The sequence below is a fragment of the Protopterus annectens genome, chromosome 7.part0, assembly GCF_019279795.1.
Source record: "Protopterus annectens isolate FY-2018-M chromosome 7.part0, PAN1.0, whole genome shotgun sequence".
NCBI lineage: Eukaryota > Metazoa > Chordata > Ceratodontiformes > Protopteridae > Protopterus > Protopterus annectens.
Window position 1 is genome coordinate 71,824,190 of NC_056739.1, and position 18,789 is coordinate 71,842,978.

At 44.7% G+C, this 18,789-nt stretch overlaps 1 protein-coding gene across 1 annotated transcript in view; it reads right to left on the reverse strand.

Annotated features, from left to right (window-relative positions):
* Window positions 1-18,789, reverse strand: part of ITPR3 (inositol 1,4,5-trisphosphate receptor type 3) — a 2,403,054-nt gene that overhangs the window by 1,601,186 nt on the left and 783,079 nt on the right. Inside the window, exon 4 of the mRNA XM_044076491.1 lies at window positions 10,106-10,192. Coding sequence (XP_043932426.1) covers window positions 10,106-10,192 — 87 coding nt within the window. The remainder of the gene's footprint in view (window positions 1-10,105; window positions 10,193-18,789) is intronic.

Below are 18,789 nucleotides of genomic sequence, written 5' to 3' on the forward strand. Positions count from 1 at the left end.
TTAGTGGCTGCTGCTACCACCATAGCATCAACTGAAACACCTTTGGTGAGAAAGGATTTATCATGTGGTGCAGAAATAAATTTAGAAAGCCTCCTAGGGGTAGGTTCCATTGAATCAGGAGCTGCCCACGCCTTTCTAGCCACTACCTCCATTAGTGGGTCGAAAGGGGGAGACACCCAGGAGGTGGAAGGGCGAGATCCAAAAGCGTCAAGGTAAACCGACTCTTCCTCGGAAGGTTTGAGAGTGGACCAATTTCCCCTCTGTCTTAGGATTTCCAGGATGTCTGAAAAGGAGACATCCTCAGAGGGGGATCTGGGGGAACCTTCCGACTCATCCAAGTCGGTGTCCTACGTGACAGACTCGGGGGAGTCTATGTGCTTCCTCTTGCACTTTCTTTTCCTAGGGGGTTCCCCTGAAACTTCAGGGGAGCCCTCGGAAGAGGAGGAGACACCCAAAGTGGGTACCCCACGCTTTGGATCTCTGCTGACAGGTGCAAGAGAATGGCCAGAGACCGTAACAGGCACTATGGAGGGAGGAGCCGCAGAACTTAACCTTGGAGTGGACACTGGGTCCAGCACACTCCTCATCACCTCGAAGGCTCCCCTATCAGACACCAAAGGTAGCACCGGCTCCGAAGAGACCGGAACCACCACCGGAGCCAACAGAGAAGGCTCTGAGAATGATGTCGGGGCCGAACTAACCAGAGCCGAAGCTCCGAGAGGGAGAGCGGGGTCGGACAAGGGTCCGATGCCACTCGTCCCCTCGGAGCCGACAATGGAGTCTCGGTGCCCGGACCTCTCCATGGACGGAACCAATGAAGAGGTTGGAGCCGACGACACCGGAGCCAAAGGAGGAAGTATCGGCTCTGACGTAGGCAAGGTCACGGTTCCGAGAAACTCCGGCTCCGAGCTCGAGTGATGAGTCGGAGGAGGAATAGATAATTGTATCGAAGGAGCCACAGTCTGTTGAGATGGGCTCTGGAGCATTTGGGCCAGTGTCTGAGATTTTATGAGTCTACTGACCACCCTCTCAATGTCATGATCAGAAAGCCTAGATGAACTCGATGAATGAGTCCTATGACTCCGTTCCGATAAGAGAGGGGATCTCGGAGCCGATCTAACGGACTCCAGGGAGGGGGACCTAGAGCGCTTGTGTGCTGGGGTCGGCTCCGATGATGGTTTCGGAGCGGAAACCACTTTGCTCACCTCGGAGCCAGCCGGAACCGAGGTTGGAGCCATCTCGATAACGCCAGCCCTCGACTCAGAAGCTGGAGCCGAGGGTTTGGCGGTTTTTGATGACTTCCCCGAACCAGACTTAGACGGGGAGTCATCAGGCTTTAACAAGCCCCTTAGAATAAGCTTGTTACGCCTCTCCTGCAGGACTCTTGAACTAAATCCGTGACAAACGGAACAAGAGTCCTGCAGGTGTAAAGGCCCCAAGCAATAGACACAAGAAGTGTGACCATCTGTCAGAGACATTTTCTGACAGCAAGAGTCACACTTCTTGAATCCCGAGACCTTAGAGTCTTTGGACATAGTCTTGACCACAGTAAAAAAAACACAGTCAGTCCACACACACACACACACACACACACACACACACACACACACACACACACACACACACACACACACACACACACACACACTCAATTTAAAATTAAATATAAAAATAGTTAAGGGAACTGACTAAACCCACACACACAGATAGGAAGGGGTGGGGAAACTGAGATAAAGCCCGTAGGCCCAAGATAAAAAATTAACTAAAGAAGGGAAGAAGGGCTACAAAAGAAGGGGATTCAAGAATAAGGTAATCAGTAGGGACCTAGACAAAGATAACTACTGGGAAAAAAACTACCTGAAAACTAGTTCAATTAAGTAAAACTCCTTACTGACCTGAGCCGGTAAAAAAGACAACCTCGTAGCAAAGCGGCAAACGAGATCTGGGGAGTTAGTGCATGGTATTGTGGGATATAGGGCTGCCTCGAGCCGGTAAAAATAGCTCTTGAGCTATAGTATAGGCCGAATCGGAGCCGAGGATCGGCTCCGAACCCATCCAGCAAGAATGAAGGCGAGAATGACAACTTAACATAATATATGATAAAACTAACGTAGCAGGGAAATGTACATACAGTTTACTTCTTTTTCAAAGGTCTTGCTCTTAAAGTAGGTTGTATAGATATGCTGTCATTCAACCCAGGGTAATAGTATGCTTGTAATAAAAAAATCCACTTAAGTTCTGCCTGATAAGTTCTGTTCACAAGGTCTCCCTTGGTGAGGTTATCATAAATTAATTCTAGTGCTACAAACCTAAAAGAATGTTCCATGCCTGTGTTTATCATGTGTTTTGCCAGTGCACTGTAGCTCATACCCCTACGTGCACAGTATAAGTGGTCATGAATGCGCTCTCATAGGCTCCTATTCATTTTGCCTACACAGAATGAACAACAACCATTACATAATGCAAGATAGACTAGAACCTTGGAATTACAGTCAGCTGAGGGCAGATGTGAAAACTCCCTGTTATTGTTGGGATGTATGAAGGACACAGACACGTCAATATACATACAATAGGAGCAGTTGTTACATCTCCTCATCCCATAACCAGATGTAGTCCTATTTAATTGGTTGGTTGATTTGGGATAACATAGCTTATGTTTTAATGATTTCTTGTTCTTGTATCCAAAGGATGTTTTATCACCAACAATCATATGTATGTCCTGATCTGTGTGTAATAATGTCCAGTGTTTGTAAATAATGTCTCTGATTTTCTTGTCATCACTAGAGTATGTTAACCCAAAGAAGATCGTACTTCCTTGGTCTTTCCTATTATATCCAAGTGGTGTCAAAAAGTATGGTCTCCCAGTATTTACCCTATCAGCCCTAACAGCATCATATATTCTATCAATCGCTTAGGCATCATAGCCCCTAGAGATAAAATCCATCTTCATTTTCAAGAGCCCTCTCTCAAAGTCCTCATTCCTATTGTGCAACTGACTAGTACGCAGGTCTTGACCTTTTAATGTGTTTTTAAAAATATGCCGTGGATGCATACTCTTTCGATGTACATAGGTGGGCCTATAACATTCTTTCCTATATAACTGAGTGTAAAAAGTACCATCTGCATTCATATGCAGTGTGATGTCTAAAAAATTAATAGATGTATTAGAAAGTACATGAGAAAATTTAAGGAATGTGGTGCTTGAGTTCAACATAGAAACATATTGTTGTAATTCAGTAGGGGAACCCTTCCAAAAAAGGAAGAGGTCATCGACAAAACAATGGTAAAATAATACATTTTTCTGATGTAAATCAAGTTTATACATAATGTCCTCTTCCCAAGCTACCATGACTAAATTGGCATAGCCATTGGCACACGAGAACAAGAAATCATTAAAACATAAGCTATGTTATCCAAAATCAGCCAGCCAATTAAATAGGACTACATCTGGTTATGGGATGAGGAGATGTAACAACTGCTCCTATTGTATGTATATTGACGTGTCTGGGTCCTTCATACATCCCAACAATAACAGGGAGTTTTCACATCTGCCCTCAGCTGACTGTAATTCCAAGGTTCTAGTCTATCTTGCATTATGTAATGGTTGTTGTTCGTTCTATGTAGGCAAAACGAATAGATGCCTACAAGAGTGCATTCATGACCACTTATACTGTGCATGTAGGGGTATGAGCTACAGTGAACTGGCAAAACACATGATAAACACAGGCATGGAACATTCTTTTAGGTCTGTAGCACTAGAATTAATTTATGATAACATCAGCAAGGGAGACCTTGTGCACAGAACTTATCAGGCAGAACTTAAGTGGATTTTTTTATTACAAGCACACTATTACGCTGGGTTGAATGACAGCATATCTATACAACCTACTTTAAGAGCAAGACCTCTGAAAAAGAAGTAAGCTGTATGTACATTTCCCTGCTATGCTAGTTTTATCAGATATATTTTATTTAGTATCTATGCATTTTTTACATATATATGTTCTTTGAGATGTTTATATTCACATCTATCTTGATTTTGTACACTATATATGTTTTTATGGGATATAGAGTGTTTGTAGCTTTAAACTTATATTTGTGTAGTTACTATGGCAGCTAATAATACTGGATGCACTTTGTTCTGATTTGTTGATTGTGACTGCTTTTGCACTTTTAAGATTGTAGTTTTGAAATGCATTTTAGATCTGATGAAGCTTACTGCGAAAGCACTTATTTGTATTTTATTCTGTCATTAAAACTTGTGTTTTACATCTGCTGTGGACTACTTGGAGAAGAATGTGTTTGTTTATTTTCACTTATTGCACTCCAGTGCTTTACTTTCTTCAGGCATTGCCCTCCTATTTTGCTGTTTTAGATTGGGATATGTGCTTTATACATATTTTAGTGTAGAAATCTTCTCATATCAGTCATGCATGGACTTCCCAAGGTCCATAAACACAATACACAACCCCTGATAAGGCCAATAGTAGCTGGGCGGGGATGGATAACTGTGCCACTGCCTATATATGTGAAAAAGAAATTATGCACTCACCATAACGTTTCATCTGAGTAGTTCTACTTCATTTGTCTTCAACCTGTGGGTCCTCGGATCCATATCGGATCCAACACGGACACATTTTATAGCTACGGCTTCGAGCTCCATGCTCCTCCCCCCTAGCCATAATGCCCCCAGTCTTCCTTCTCCCTTCAGACTGAGTTTGCTGCCCAACATATAACAATTAGCCGACCACCAAACTTATCCTTCAAGAGAAAATACCACAAGACCCCTCAAATCCTGGCATAAGCAAGGATCCCAACAGAAAAGGTCCAGAACAAGGGACATATAGCATCCTGAAGGATAAGGTCGGGGGATGGGACGGCTGAAGACAAATGAAGAACTACTCAGATGGAATGTTACGGTGAGTACATAACTTATTTATCTGAAGTAGTTTACTTCATTTGATCTTCAACCCTTGGGACAGAGTCCCCAGCTACTTAATCCTTGTGAGGCCCTCATGGAAGGATATTCCGGAGCACAGCAGAGCCAAAGGATGCTCTACTCCTAGAAACCAATTATAGTGAGAAATTAAGGTGTGAGATGAGGCCCAAGTAGCAGCTGAAGAAATATAATCCAAGGAGACCCTAGACAAAAAAGCTGCAGACGTAGCCATGGATCAGCTCGAATGAGCCTTCACTTTTCCTGAAAGAGACAAACCTCTATCTGAGTAAACCCGGGTAAAGCATAGAGAAATCCAGCCAACAATAGTCACTTTTGAAACAGGTTTGCCTAAAAAGGGCTTGGGGTAGAACACAAAAAGTTGATCAGACTTGCGGAAGGACTTAGTCCTATGTAAATAAAATCTCAACTGCCTGTGAATATCCAAAGAATGTAATTTATGTTCCCCTTTGTTCTGACAGTTTGGGAAAAAAAACTGGCAAATTAATAGTCCTACTGATATTAGCCTCCAAGGCTACCTTAGGGAGAAAGGACGGATTAGCATGTAGCAAGACTCTATACTTATGAAAGATCATATAAGGAACTTTGATAGAAATAGCTTGGAGTTCCGACACTCTTCTAGCAGATGTAATGGCAATCAAAAAGGCAGTTTTCCAGGTCAAAAACTGCAGGTCCATAGAGGCCGCAAGTTCAAATGGAGGGAAGACCAACACCTGCAACACCAAAGTGAGGTCTCACAGAGGAATGGGATCCTTGACCGGAGATCTGAGAAGAAAAATGCCTTTGAGAAAGATTTTACAAAGTTTCAAAGAAACTACTGAATACATATCCACCCCAGCATGAACATTAGAAATTGCGACTAGTTGGACTTTCACCATAGAAGAACTAGCACCTTGATAAAAAATGCTAGCTAAAAAATTCTAGAACCGCTGGAAGTGGTACAGTGAAAGGATCCAAAGACCTCTGAATGGCCCACATGGAAAAATGTTTCCATTTACTGCGATAAACTTTCTTGGTGGATGATTTATGAGCCACCACCAGAATGGATTTAACGGGAGAAGATAGACCAGCAGTCCTAAGAATAGTGGGAACCGGAGCAGCCAAGCAGTGAGCTTCAGATTGTCCAGATCTGGGTGAGGAATCCCAGAGGGATGTGAGAACAGATCTGGGACCTAAGTAAGGGGAACCAAACCTGATGAGGCCAGAATGGGGCTATGAGGATTACAGTGCTCCCCAGCCTTCGGGCTTTCTGCAGAAACTTCAACATGGGGGAAGAGGGGGATAAACATAAAGAAGCCCGGGAGGCCAAGCATGAATCTGTGTGGCTCTGGGGACTTCCCCCAGGGGGGAGGGGGGGTCAGAGTGAAAAACTCGTTGCATTTCACATTGGAAGGAGATGCAAAGAGATCACAGCAAGGATGCCACTCTAGGAAGATCTGTTCCACAACTGAAGGTTAGAGACCACTCGTAAGGCATCAGGATGGATCTGCTGAGCATGTCCGCTAAGATGTCAGACCATCCCGGGATGTGCATTGCCAGCAGAAAACGGCCGGTGGAGATCACCCATTCCACACTCTCATGGCCTCTTGGCATAATGGGTAAGATCTGGTTCCCCCCTGTTTGTTGATATACCAGACTACTGACATGTTGTCTGTCTGAATTGCAATAATTCCCAGAGGAAGATGAGCATGTAGGGCTTGCAACGCGAGAAGAACCACTCTCATCTCCAGAACATTGATGTGCAATAGGGTCTCGTGAGGGGACCACGTGCCTTGGACTGTTCTTCCCTAGCAATGACCCCCTCACCCAAGCAGGGAGGCATCTGTGGTCACTGTAGTTTGGGGCAGAGGAGGTTGAAAAGGACGTCCCTTGTGGAGGTCAGGAGACGAATCCACCACCGAAGTGAGCTTTTGCACGCTTTTGAGATCCTCACTGGAAAGGGCAAAGGGAGGTCTAACAGAGACCACTGTACTGCTGAAGTCCACTGTAGAACCCTCATGTGAAGGCCTGCCATGGGGAGAAGATTTATTCTGGCTGCCATAGAACCTAAAGCTCTTAAGACTGTTTCAGCTGTGGGTGAGTGGGTCTGTAGAATAAGTGACACATGTATCCTCAAGGTGCGTATCCTGTCTGAGTTGAGGAACACCATAGATTGTACTGTTTCCAGCCATGCCCCAATGAACTCTAAAGCCTGAAATGGGTGAAGAGCTGATTTGTTCAGATTGATGGTAATGCCCAACTTGTCGGCTAACAGGAGGAAGGAGTACCTGGCTTGACATAGTAGATGCTCTAAAGGGGCGGTAAAGAGCCGATCGTCCAGGTACGGAAAGACCTGAATGCCCTGAAGCCTCAGGTGAGCCGCTGCCACTGCCACTACCTTGGTGATCACCAGGGGGGCTGTGATGAGACCGAAGGGGAGGGCTTGAAATTGGTAATGATTGGCTCCCAGCCGGAAGCGAAGGAACCTCCGGGAGCACCTCTGCATTTTGATGTGATAGTACGCATCATGAAGAACTAACGAGCACACCCAATCTTTTTCCCTGCAAAAAGGGCAGAATGGACTGGATCATGACCATCCGGACTTTTGTCTTGGTTACTGACAGGTTCAACTGGGACAGATCCAAAATTGGTCTGAAGTCTCCGTCTTTTTTGGCACTAAAAAGAACCTGGAGTACACCCTGGATCCGGATTGGTCTTGGGGGACCAGTTGGATGACTCATGTTCTTAGCAGTGCTTGCATCTTTACTGCTGCTGCCTCCTGCTGTGTGAGTGGAACGTCTGGGAGGGTTTTGTTGGGAGAAAGTAAGTCCTTGAAAGGGACAAAATAGCCTCTGGATATGACTCACAACACCCACTGATCTGTTGTGATGGACTCCCATGCTAGTGGGTGGAGCAACAGATGACCCCCAACTGCCTCCACAGATAGACAGCCAGGCAACCCTTCAGGGTTGCTGCCCGGGTTTGTCCAAGAAAGGTTCTCAGGACCCAGAATTCCCAGGACCCCTCTGCCTCTTGGGCAGCGTCTATTGTATCCCCCTCTGCTTCTGAGGGAAGGTGAGTCCTGAGCGTCCCGGGAAAATGTCTGAGCTTTGCGGAACCACATCTTATTCTGATCTCGCTGGTTTCTGGAAAAGGACCTCTGAGATGGAGAGAAGCAGACTCTGACAGCAGACAGTGTCTTTCCATCCTTCTCGCTCTGGACTAACTTCTCCCTGTCGTCCCAAAAAGGGAAGAACTATCATAAGGGGTGTTGGTGAAAGACGTCTTGAAGGGCTCCGAGAATTGACATAAACGGAGCCAGGCATGGCACCGAATCGCAATGTCTGACCCTGCAGCCCATGCGGCTCCCTCTGTGGCATTGGAGAGCAAACGCATGGACATATTGGCTACAGATTTGAGGGTGGCCATTTGTGCAAACTTCTTCCTTTTCTCCACCGACATGGATCCCGGATTCGACTTTGTGACTTTCTTGAACCAGGGCTCTCTGGAGTCAAATAACGTGTGCCATGTAGTTCAGCCACTTCACGCAGAAGGTTGCTGAAGCATAGACTCGCTTCCCAAAACAGTCCAGCATCCTCGACACTTGGTCAGGTGTGTGGACCATGGAACTCTCCTGGGCGAGTTCATTCTTGGTGGCAGCCACCACCATCATCGCATCTATAGGGGACACCTTACGCCAGTGAAGTTTATCTGCAGGGGGGCTCAAGACCTTGTCTGGGCATTTGGGTATAGGCTTTACGGTGTCCAGCTCCTTCCATGCCCTAGATGTTATCAGATCCACAAGTGGATCAGCAGGAGGTGACACCCAAGAGGTAGATGCGCTTCAGCCGAATGCCTCCAGAAACACGGACTCATTGGAGGTTGTTTTTTTTTGGAGCCCTGACTGTGGCCCATATGATCTTGTTTCATCTAGTAACTCTGGCAAATGAGGATTTGAATGGGGTAGGGGTAGAAAATATATTGAATTTTTCTGTATTGTATCAGTATAAAGTAACTTTGCTTTTCCTTGGTCTTGCCTATCTCTGGTGGGGGCATATGCAGGGAATGACAGCCTAAGTGGTGGTACTGGCAGTGTATATCTTAACCTTACAAATAATGCTGCATATATCAACAGACATACAGACAAGACAGACATACTCTGCCTTAATGGCCTTCTGTCACTGCATATTAGGTGTAGGAATGAATAGGGCAAAAAAGAGGAAAAAAAATCCCTACAGTCACAAATATGATACTGCACCAGGAAGTTTCAGTCTCCATTCAGACAACAGGGGAAATGCTGAATTAGGTCCAGGGGCTAAGGAATAACTCCTGGCATCCAAAATCAAGGACAGGCACCAGTGACAGGTGATGGTCTGCTGTACATGGATAAAAAATATAAAACATTAAAAAGTGTACATCAGCAAAAGGAGGCAAATGCCAGAAAAAATATACTGCAACATCATGAGGTGAATATGCATAAAAATAACAGAATAAATGAGGTTATATAATGGTATTTGGCAATTAACTTACTAACACTGTGTGTGTGTGTATAAATACAGATATATAAACATCAGGCAGCTCTCACAATGGCCAACCCTCACATGGATTTACACAAAATATTGCCTTTGTAGGGACTGATCACAAATGCAAGCACAAAACCTTTGCATTTGCCATTACTAAAACAACAAAAAAGAAAACAAAATTACCACCAAACACTGCTTCTACCAACTAAAATATAACAAAATTTGCATTTATTTAGGGAGCCCCCAAACACCTTATCTATATACACAAACACAGCAGCCACAGAACTGCAATGGAAAACTCAACCAGTATGCTATCGTTGGCCTCAGCAGTTGACTGTAACATAAACTGACCGATTGCTCAAAAGGATGTGAAGTATAAAACATCAGTAGATAAAATGAGTTATGTCCCTGCTGCATTATACACCCACTCACAGGTACATACCGAAATACACACACACATGAATAAGTATCGATATATAAATATATATATATATAGAGAGAGAGAGAGAGAGAGAGAGATACATGAATGCCTTAATATGTATCTTATTTCAGAAAATATATAGGAAAACAGAGTCTGAAAGTTTTGAAAAGAGTTTGTCCATACTATTCAACAGGATGGGTTTACAAAAAATTTTATAATATGTCTTACCTGTATAACACTGCCATACTTAATGACCTCTCCATGAACCTTTTTGTTCTCGGCATCATTTTGTTTTTGTTCAAGCTGAGCTGCATGCTGTCCAGAAAGAAAAAGAAAAGGCAGTTGGCATCATCAGGCTTGGACATTAAGGCAAACTTGAAATGAATGCAGAGATTCAGCTTTAATTTCTCATCTACTACTTCTGAAATTAAATGTAGTGAACTGTGTGTGTATGTATAATTATGCTTAGTATAACAGTAAGCCTTGAAGAAGTGGTCAGTGTAACAGTAAGTCATGCCATAAGGGTTATTTCCCACCTACCTTGTATATTTTTGCAACCCGAAATTCTAACGCAGTTGTTTCCTTCCCTATAAACACCATGCAGGTCTGACAGTGGAGTGTAATGATGTAGGTTTGTACAGGTTTCCTTCATACATACATACATATATATATATATATATATATATATATATATATATATATATATAGAGAGAGAGAGAGAGAGATAGATATATATATATATATAGAGAGAGATATATATAGATATATATAATATATATATATATATATATATATATAGATATAGATATATATAGATATACCATATTCTGCATGGTCTTTTAAGTTCTTCAAGACAGTTTCTAAGACAAGTGCAAGGCAGATGAGGTAGACAAGGGTAACCATTTAAAATGCTGAGACTTGCAATACTGAATCCTGGAATGCAGAATGGGAATGACCGGAAATCTGGATTTGCATATTCTAAGTCAGAGATTGCCATTTCTCAGAATATTCATTCCCTTTTCACCGAGGTATGGTAATCTTGGCATTTGTATATGTGTATGTATATATATATATATATATATATATATATATATATATATATATATATATATATATATATAAGGTTGGGGGGATGGGGGGTTTGCCCCTCTTGAAAAACAGGTTTAGATGAGAAAAGCAATGTCCAATATCCACTCTTATCTGGTATTTATTGTCTTTTTTTTCCCAGCATACTGGGACATGGCATTGTGAGTCCCAGAATTTTAATAGGGAGCTGACAACCTCACGTTACAACTTATCCTATAATATGCACAAGATTATAAAAAAAAATAGTGACAAAACACTGTGTAAAAGAACTTACACCTATCTAAACTGGGAGAAAGAGTAAAACTGAAAATGTTTCAAGTACAGGTTGTACTCTTTACATCAAATATCACAACTGTATTTAATGAACCAAAATCCAGAATACCAGCAGTGATAATAACGTCCAACTATAAAATGTCAAATAGATTATTTCTCAATATAGGAAAGCATGTAACAATATATATAAAAGAAGGACCACTTGATTATGCGAGTGTGAGTACATATACGCAAACACACACACGCAAACACACACACGCAAACACACACACACACACACACACACACACACACACACACACACACACACACACACACACACACACACACACGCTAAATATGGCATGATGAAATTAATTTCAGATTTCTGAGTTACTAAGATCAGGGGAGCTCAGCCCAGAGTTGTCATTTAAAGAGTTCTCACCAGGACAGGAGGTCCTGTGGAAGAAGCCTGCTATGTGAGGTCACTGCAAGAAAATAAGTTTTCTAAGTGTTGTGTGCAACCTGGTGTTTTGTGAGAGTCTAGTGGAGACAAGCCCTTGCTATGCAACTGGTAAAAATAACCTCATTAAACAGTATTCCTTGGCAATGAGGAGAAAGCCTGCACTGAAATAAAATGCTGCAGCAGCCTGGGAAGCTTTAGTAAGTTCAGCTACAGGCAACACATTTGGATGAACTTTCCTGTACCATGCTGGCCTGGAAACCAGAGCATGAGCTGGTCATACAAAGGAGTTAGATAAGCAAAGTGTGTTTTTCAATTTGGGAGAAGTAAGCATGCAGCCTCTAAAAGAGAAGTACAGTTGTGTACACTTACCATAAATGTAGATTTTCGAGTGTATTCACTGTTACAGTAATCACATTTGGGTTATCCCTGCCAGGGTAGCCCTCAGTTGGCCCGAATACCTGAGGCTTAGTATTTCTGCATCGGTTGCCTTCGCTCCAGGACTGACATCAGGTCATCAGTGTTATAAATTAAGGCAGCCGATGCCATTACATCAGTTTTTCTTACCCTAACTGTCAGGAGTCCCCAAGAGGGAGCTAGGTTATGGTGGAAGAACACCACCAGTAGAAAGTAAATACCAAAAAAATCCTTGTAAGGACAGAGAGAGAGAAATTGAGAGAGAGAGAGAGAGAGAGAGACAAGAGGGATGGAGGGAGGGAAATCAGGACTACAACAGTGAATACACTCGAACATCTACATTTATGGTAGGTGTACACAACTATACTATGTTCTTCATGTTTCACTGTTGCAGTCATCACATTTGGGTTGATTCCCAAAGCTGAAAAAAAAGGGTGGAGGCAGTCAAGAAGACTGGGGGCTGGGTAGGATGCCCTGCAAGTCTGCTGTGGCAAAGCCTGCCCTGGATTTGGAGAAGATAGGCAGGTGGTAATGCTTGGTGAAGGTATGAACAGATGCCTGCAACCTCCAGGATGTCCCTGGTGGGGACCTCTCTGAGGAAAGCTGCAGCGGTGGAGGTAGCTCTGGTAGAATGTGTCCTGACCCCCTAGGGGGAGGTTTACATGCTGCTTGTAGCAGAAATGGATGCAGTGTGCTATCCATTTGTAAATGGTTTGTTTGGATATGGCCTTGCCCTCTGCTCCTGCAGCAAAGCTGACTAACAATTGATCAGTCTTTCTAAATGATTTAGTCCTGTCTAGCTAGAATCTGAGCTGTCTGTTCACATCTAGAGAGTGCAGAATCCTTTCCCCCTTGTTTTGTGGGTTAGGGAAAAAGGTAGGCAAATGAATGGATTGGTTGAGAGCCACACTAGATACCACTTTTGGCATGAAGGATGGGTTAGTCCTGAGAGAGACCCTGTCAACATGGAAAATGATGAAGAGTTCTACAGCCATTAGTGCTTGTAGCTTGGATACTCTTCTAGCTGAAGTGATGGCCAGAAACAAGGCTGTCTTCCAAGAGAGGAACTTTAACTCTGCTGATGCTGCTGGTTCAAAGGGGGACAGGGAGGGCTTTTCCAAAACAAAGTTAAGGTCCCAAGCTGGGATAGGTGCTCTTCTGGGTGGTCTCAAGTTGTTAGCCCCTCTTAGGAACTGTTTGATGAGAGGGTTGGAGAAAAGAGGTGGCTCTGTGCTGAAATGAGCAGACATGGCAGAGGCATGAATTTTAATGGAAGAGAGATAGACCCCTGTGTAGTAGGTCAGCCAGGTAATCCAGGATGAGAGGTAGGGAGGGTTGTGCAGTTCTGGCTCCCTTAGCCTGGATCCAGGTGCAAAACCTTTTCCACTTGTCAGCAAAAGACTTTCTAGTGCTAGGGCGTCTGGCCTCACAAATAACATCTAGAACTTGTTTGCTTAGATTGGCAGCTTGTGCAATGGTCAGGGAATAAGCCAGGTTGCCAGACTGATGGTCTGTAATTGGGAATGCATAAATTTTCCATTCCTCTGTGTCAGGAGTGTTGGGATCTGAGGGAGATGCCACGGTGGCAGTGGTGACAGGTTGCGCAACAGAGGGTACCAGTACTGGCGTGGCCTGTATGGGGCAATCAGGATTGTCCTCAGTTTTTCCTCCCTTATTTTGAGCAGTACCCTTGTAATGAGTGGTAGAGGGGGGAATGCATAGACCGAGAGGTTGACCCACCAGAAGGATAGACCATCCACTTTCCAGGCCTTACTGTGAGGTTCCCTGGTGCAGAATTTGCTGAGCTGATGGTTGGAGTGGGAAGCAAAGAGGTCGACCTTTGGGGTGCCCCATTTCTGGGTTACAAGGGTGAAGGTTCTTTGGTCTAGCTGGCACTCGTGTGGGTCCAGAAGATTTCTGCTTAAGTTGTCTGCCAGAGAGTTGAGAGAGCCTAGCAGGAATTGTGCTAACAGGTGTAGCTGCATGGCTAAGGCCGTGTGCCAAAGGGTCATGGCAAGCCTGCACAGAGGGTACAAGTGACTCCCTCCCTGCTTGTTGATATACCACATCACAGTGGTCTTGTCTGTTTTGATCAGTAGAGGCCCTGGGGAGAATAGGGGTATGAAGGTTGTCAGAGCTTGCTGAACAGCTAACATCTCTTTTTGGTTGATGTGCAGATGTATTTGGTTTGGGCTCCACTGGCCCTGAATGCGCCTGCTGTCCAGATGTGCACCGCAGGCATAGTCTAATGCATCTGTGGTGAGGGTCTGGGTGGTGTGGGGTTGTGAGAAGGGTAGTCTCTTGTGGTTGCATGCTGCTGCCCACCAAAGGAAATCTTTCCTTAAACATGGTATCATTGGTATAAGAGTTTCCAGGTCTTAGGAGTGTTGACACCAAAGGCTTTTTAGGTATCACTGTAGTTTCCTCATATACAGTCTGGCATATGGAATGAGTAGAATGCAAGAAGCCATGAACCCCAGAGCTTGCAGAATTTTCCTTGCGGATAACTGGGGTCTGGTGCCTAGTTGACAGAAGTAGGTTGTTTTTCTTGTGTAAGGAATGCCATCTAGGATGCCGTGTCCAGGCTTTCTCCCAGGAATACAATTTTTTTGTGTGGGTACTAGTTTGGATTTCTTTTCATTGATGGTATACCCCAGGGAGGTCAGTAGGTCCTTTACAAAAGTCAGGTGCTTTAGCAGCTTTTCCTGACTGTCTGCCTGAATCAGGCAGTCATCTAAGTATGGGTAAATTTGAATATCTCTTTGTATGCAAAAAGCAATGGTGGGAGCCAGGCATTTTGTGAAAACTCTGGGAGCAGTGGATAAGCCAAAGGGAAGCGCAGAGAACTGAAAGTGCAGTGATCCTGCCCTGAAACAGAGATATTTCCTGCAAGATTTCCTGATTGGGATGTGTAGGTAGGCCTCTTTTTGGTCTAGTGTGGCTAACCAAGCATCCTTGGAGAGCATAGGTAGAAGTTGCTGGATGGTGAGCATTTTGAATTTTGGTATCACCAGGAAAGTGTTTAGAATGGATAGATCAAGGATGGGGTGCCAGGTGCCCTATTTTCTGGGTACCAGGAAGAGTCTGAAGTAGAAACCTTGGCCTACCTGTTCTGCAGGAACATGCTCTATTGCCCTCATCGAGAGCAGGGAAAGGACTTGCTTTTTGGCCTCTGCCTACTGGTTTGGGGGAAGATCTGGGAACCCTTTTGGGGTTGGTAAAGTGTGGAAAAATAAAATATGTATCCCTGGGACACTATGTTGAGGACCCCGCGGTCGTTGGTAATGGTGGCCCAGGTGCTTGCATGGAAGGAGAGTTTTCCTCCTAGGGGCAAGATCAGGTGTGCAGAGGGAGGGGTGGAGGTGTAAAGTTATTGTGAGTTCTTACCATGAGGGGGTGGCTTAGCACTCCCTGGTTTTGAAGAGGAGGAACTCCATTGCTTAGATCTCTGCATTCCCTGGGGCTGCTGTCTGGGGGGCCTGCTTCTCTGGGGTCTGGGCTGAGCTGAACTGGAGGGGGCAGGAAAGGGTCAGTGCTTGGAGGGGCAATGCCTACTGAACCTTGGTGGCTGGACCTGCAAGAAGTCTTTAACTGTCTGCATAGATTTAGCTTTTTCTTCCATCTTTTTTAAGACCTCCTCTGCCTTGGTGCCAAATAAGTTGTCTTTGTGCAGTGGTGCGTCCAATAATTTGGATTTGGCATGGTCTGGCAAGAGCTGTCCCTTTAGCCAAGCATGCCTTCTAAGGACAGAACCAGTGACTGCTGCCCTGCAATATGCTTCTAGGGCATCAAAACCAGATTGTAACGTGTGCTTAGTTACTTGACTTGCAGAATGCATTAACTCTTGTAACTCTATTTTCTGCACAAGCAGGAAAATAAAATATTTTTTTGTTTGAGGAGTTCCATGGTATGTTGCTGATATTTCAGCACATGGAACTGACAATTTAGTGCTCTAATAGCAAGAGTAGCAGAGGTGTATTCATTTTTACCCCATCTGTCTAATGCTCGGGAATCCCTATCTGAGGGGGTGCGATTCTTAGCAGAAGTTGCTCTAATTCCTTTAGGTCCTTGAGAGATAACCTCGGGGTCAGCAGTAGGATTTTTGAAAAGAAATTTGTGAGAGTCAGGGACCCTATACTACCTGCCTGGTTTCCTGGGAGTGTCAGGAGTCAAACTGGATTCCATAAAAACATCATCCACAACATCCAGGATAGGAGGAATGGCCAGACATCTGTGCTGTGGAAGATCTAAGAATTCACTGAGTCTCTTTTTTGACTGAGGGTAGCCCTGACATTCCCATTGGAAATGTTCCCTTAAGGTATGTAGGGTTTCCCCAAAGGAAAGTCCTCAGGTGGAGAAGCTGAAGGGATGGATTCCTCTGCATCAGAATCCTCATAAGCTAAGAGGGGTTGCATATCTTCATATTCAGATGCATCAGAGTCATTGGACTCCTGTTCAGATAAAACTACTGGGGACAAATCTCTTTTTCTTTTGGAAGGGGTAGCCTGGCTTTCCCTGATAAGCATTATAAGGTCTTCTGCCATTTTAAGCATCTGAGACTGAGGCAAGGAAGCAGGTGCCTGAGATTGGGTTGTCGGTTTCTTGGGTGTGGTTCGTACCCTGGACCTTAGAAACTCGGTAGTTTTCAAAAGAACGGTAGACGTGAAATAAGTCATCAGTCTGTGTCGAGAATTGGTAGTACAAAGTACTTCCTCAGAAGCCGGTGCCTGCTCAGCAGCTCCAGACCCATCCAAGTTATAGAGACATCCGCAGGATCCTTAGTCGATGAGTCTCGCATCATATCGGACTCTGAAAGGGTCTTAGTAGCGGCCTACAAATCCACAGCAGTGGGCATCAGGGGCTGCGAAAGCACCTCACTGAGGATCGGAGAATTGGTGACTAGCTTAACGGAAGCATCGTCGGCAGTTTTGGACCTGTGCGGTCAGTCTCTGTCTTTATCTTGTTTTCTCAGAAGATCTGCTGTAGAATGGCTTACTGAAGCCATATCAGAATTCGAGGACTGAGAGCGAAAATATCCAGCTACAATAAGGACCCAGTGATGTATAGTTCTGGTGTTGTGCAAAGAGGAGCCACTGCAGAATTCTCATGTGGAAGTGAGCCATAGTGACCACAGTGATTGCCACTGCCATAGAACCGAGGACCATGAGGATGAATCTTGCCTGAATTCTCTTTTTTGTCAACAGCATTGCAACTTGGTGACAAATCGTTAATACTCTTTCTTGAGGCAGCTTTGCTATCATGGCCCTTGTGTCAAAATCTGCCGCTATAAAGGTAATATATTGACAAGGCAACAAGGCAGATTTTTCATAGTTTATGGTGATCCCTGGTTGAGAACAAGAGAGAATTGTGGATTCCCTTGCCTTGATTAGCTGATGCTCGGTGGTGTCAGTAAGGAGCCATTTGTCTAGATATGGAATCACCCGGAATCCTAGATGCCTCAGGTGAGCCGTAACTACTGCCATGCATTTGGTGAACACCCTGGGGTCTGTGGTGAGAGCACTCTGAACTAATAGTGACTGGCTCCCAGCCGGAAGCATAGATATCTCCTTGACTGTCTCTCCATTTTTATGTGGTAGTACACATCCTGGAGATCACATCCAATTGTCCTGTCCCAGAAAAGGAAGAATGGACTGCAGTGTTACCATCCGGAACTTTGTTTTCTTGACTGATTTTTTCAGCCTGCTGAGATCCAATACAGATCAACAGTCCCCTGCTTTCTTTGGAACTAAAAAGAACCTTGAGTAAGTTCCAGATCCGATTTGGTCTGCGGGGACTTCCTGGATGACTCTTTTTCTTAGCAACCTTTGAACCTCTAGGTTTGCTTGATCCCGAAGATTGGGTGGAACACCTGGGGTAGAGTGTTGTCTTTTTGACAGGGGAAGTTGTGAGAAGGGGATATTGTAATCTCCAGATATTATTGATAGTACCCATGTATCTTCTGTGATTGTCTGCCAGGCTTTTGGGTACAAGGATAATCTCCCCCTGACTGTCTCCAGAGTCGGACAGTCGGGCCTCCCTTCAGGAGCGCTGGAAGAGCCTACCAGAGAAGGTATCTCTGTTGCCCTGATTCTGAGGACCCCCGCTGCTGCGAGACCGGTGTCTTTCGTTGTTATTTCCCCCTCTGCCCCTGGGGGAAAAATCGCCATGTGTGTCATGCAAAGCTCCCTGGGATATCTGAAACCCCATCTTTCTGCTCTTCTGGCCCTTAGGATAAGGCCTAGATGGAGCAGAAAAACGTACTCCCACAGCAGAGAGAGTTTTGCCATCCTGTTCACACCTGGTAAGAGTCACTTTTACCCACGGCCCGAATAAAGACGAGCCGTCAAAGGGGGCATTGGTAAAGGAAGACTTGAAGGGCTCTGCAAATTGACAAAGGTGCATCCAGGAGTGTCTCCGTAAGGCCACCACTGTGCCTGACACCCTGTTCGCCCCATCAGCTGTGTAAGAAATTAGCCGCATGGAGGAGTTAACCACTGAAGTCAAGATCGCAAACTGAGAAGCCGGCTTGTCCAAGCCTCCTGCAGCTGTAGGATCCTGTAAGGTATCGCCTAACTCTTTGAGGACCCTTTGAAGCCTTGTAAAGTGGGACAAATAGTTCAGTGACCTGAGAGTAAAGGTTGCTGAAGAAAACAAACGCTTCCCGTATCTATCCATCATATGAGACTCTTTATTC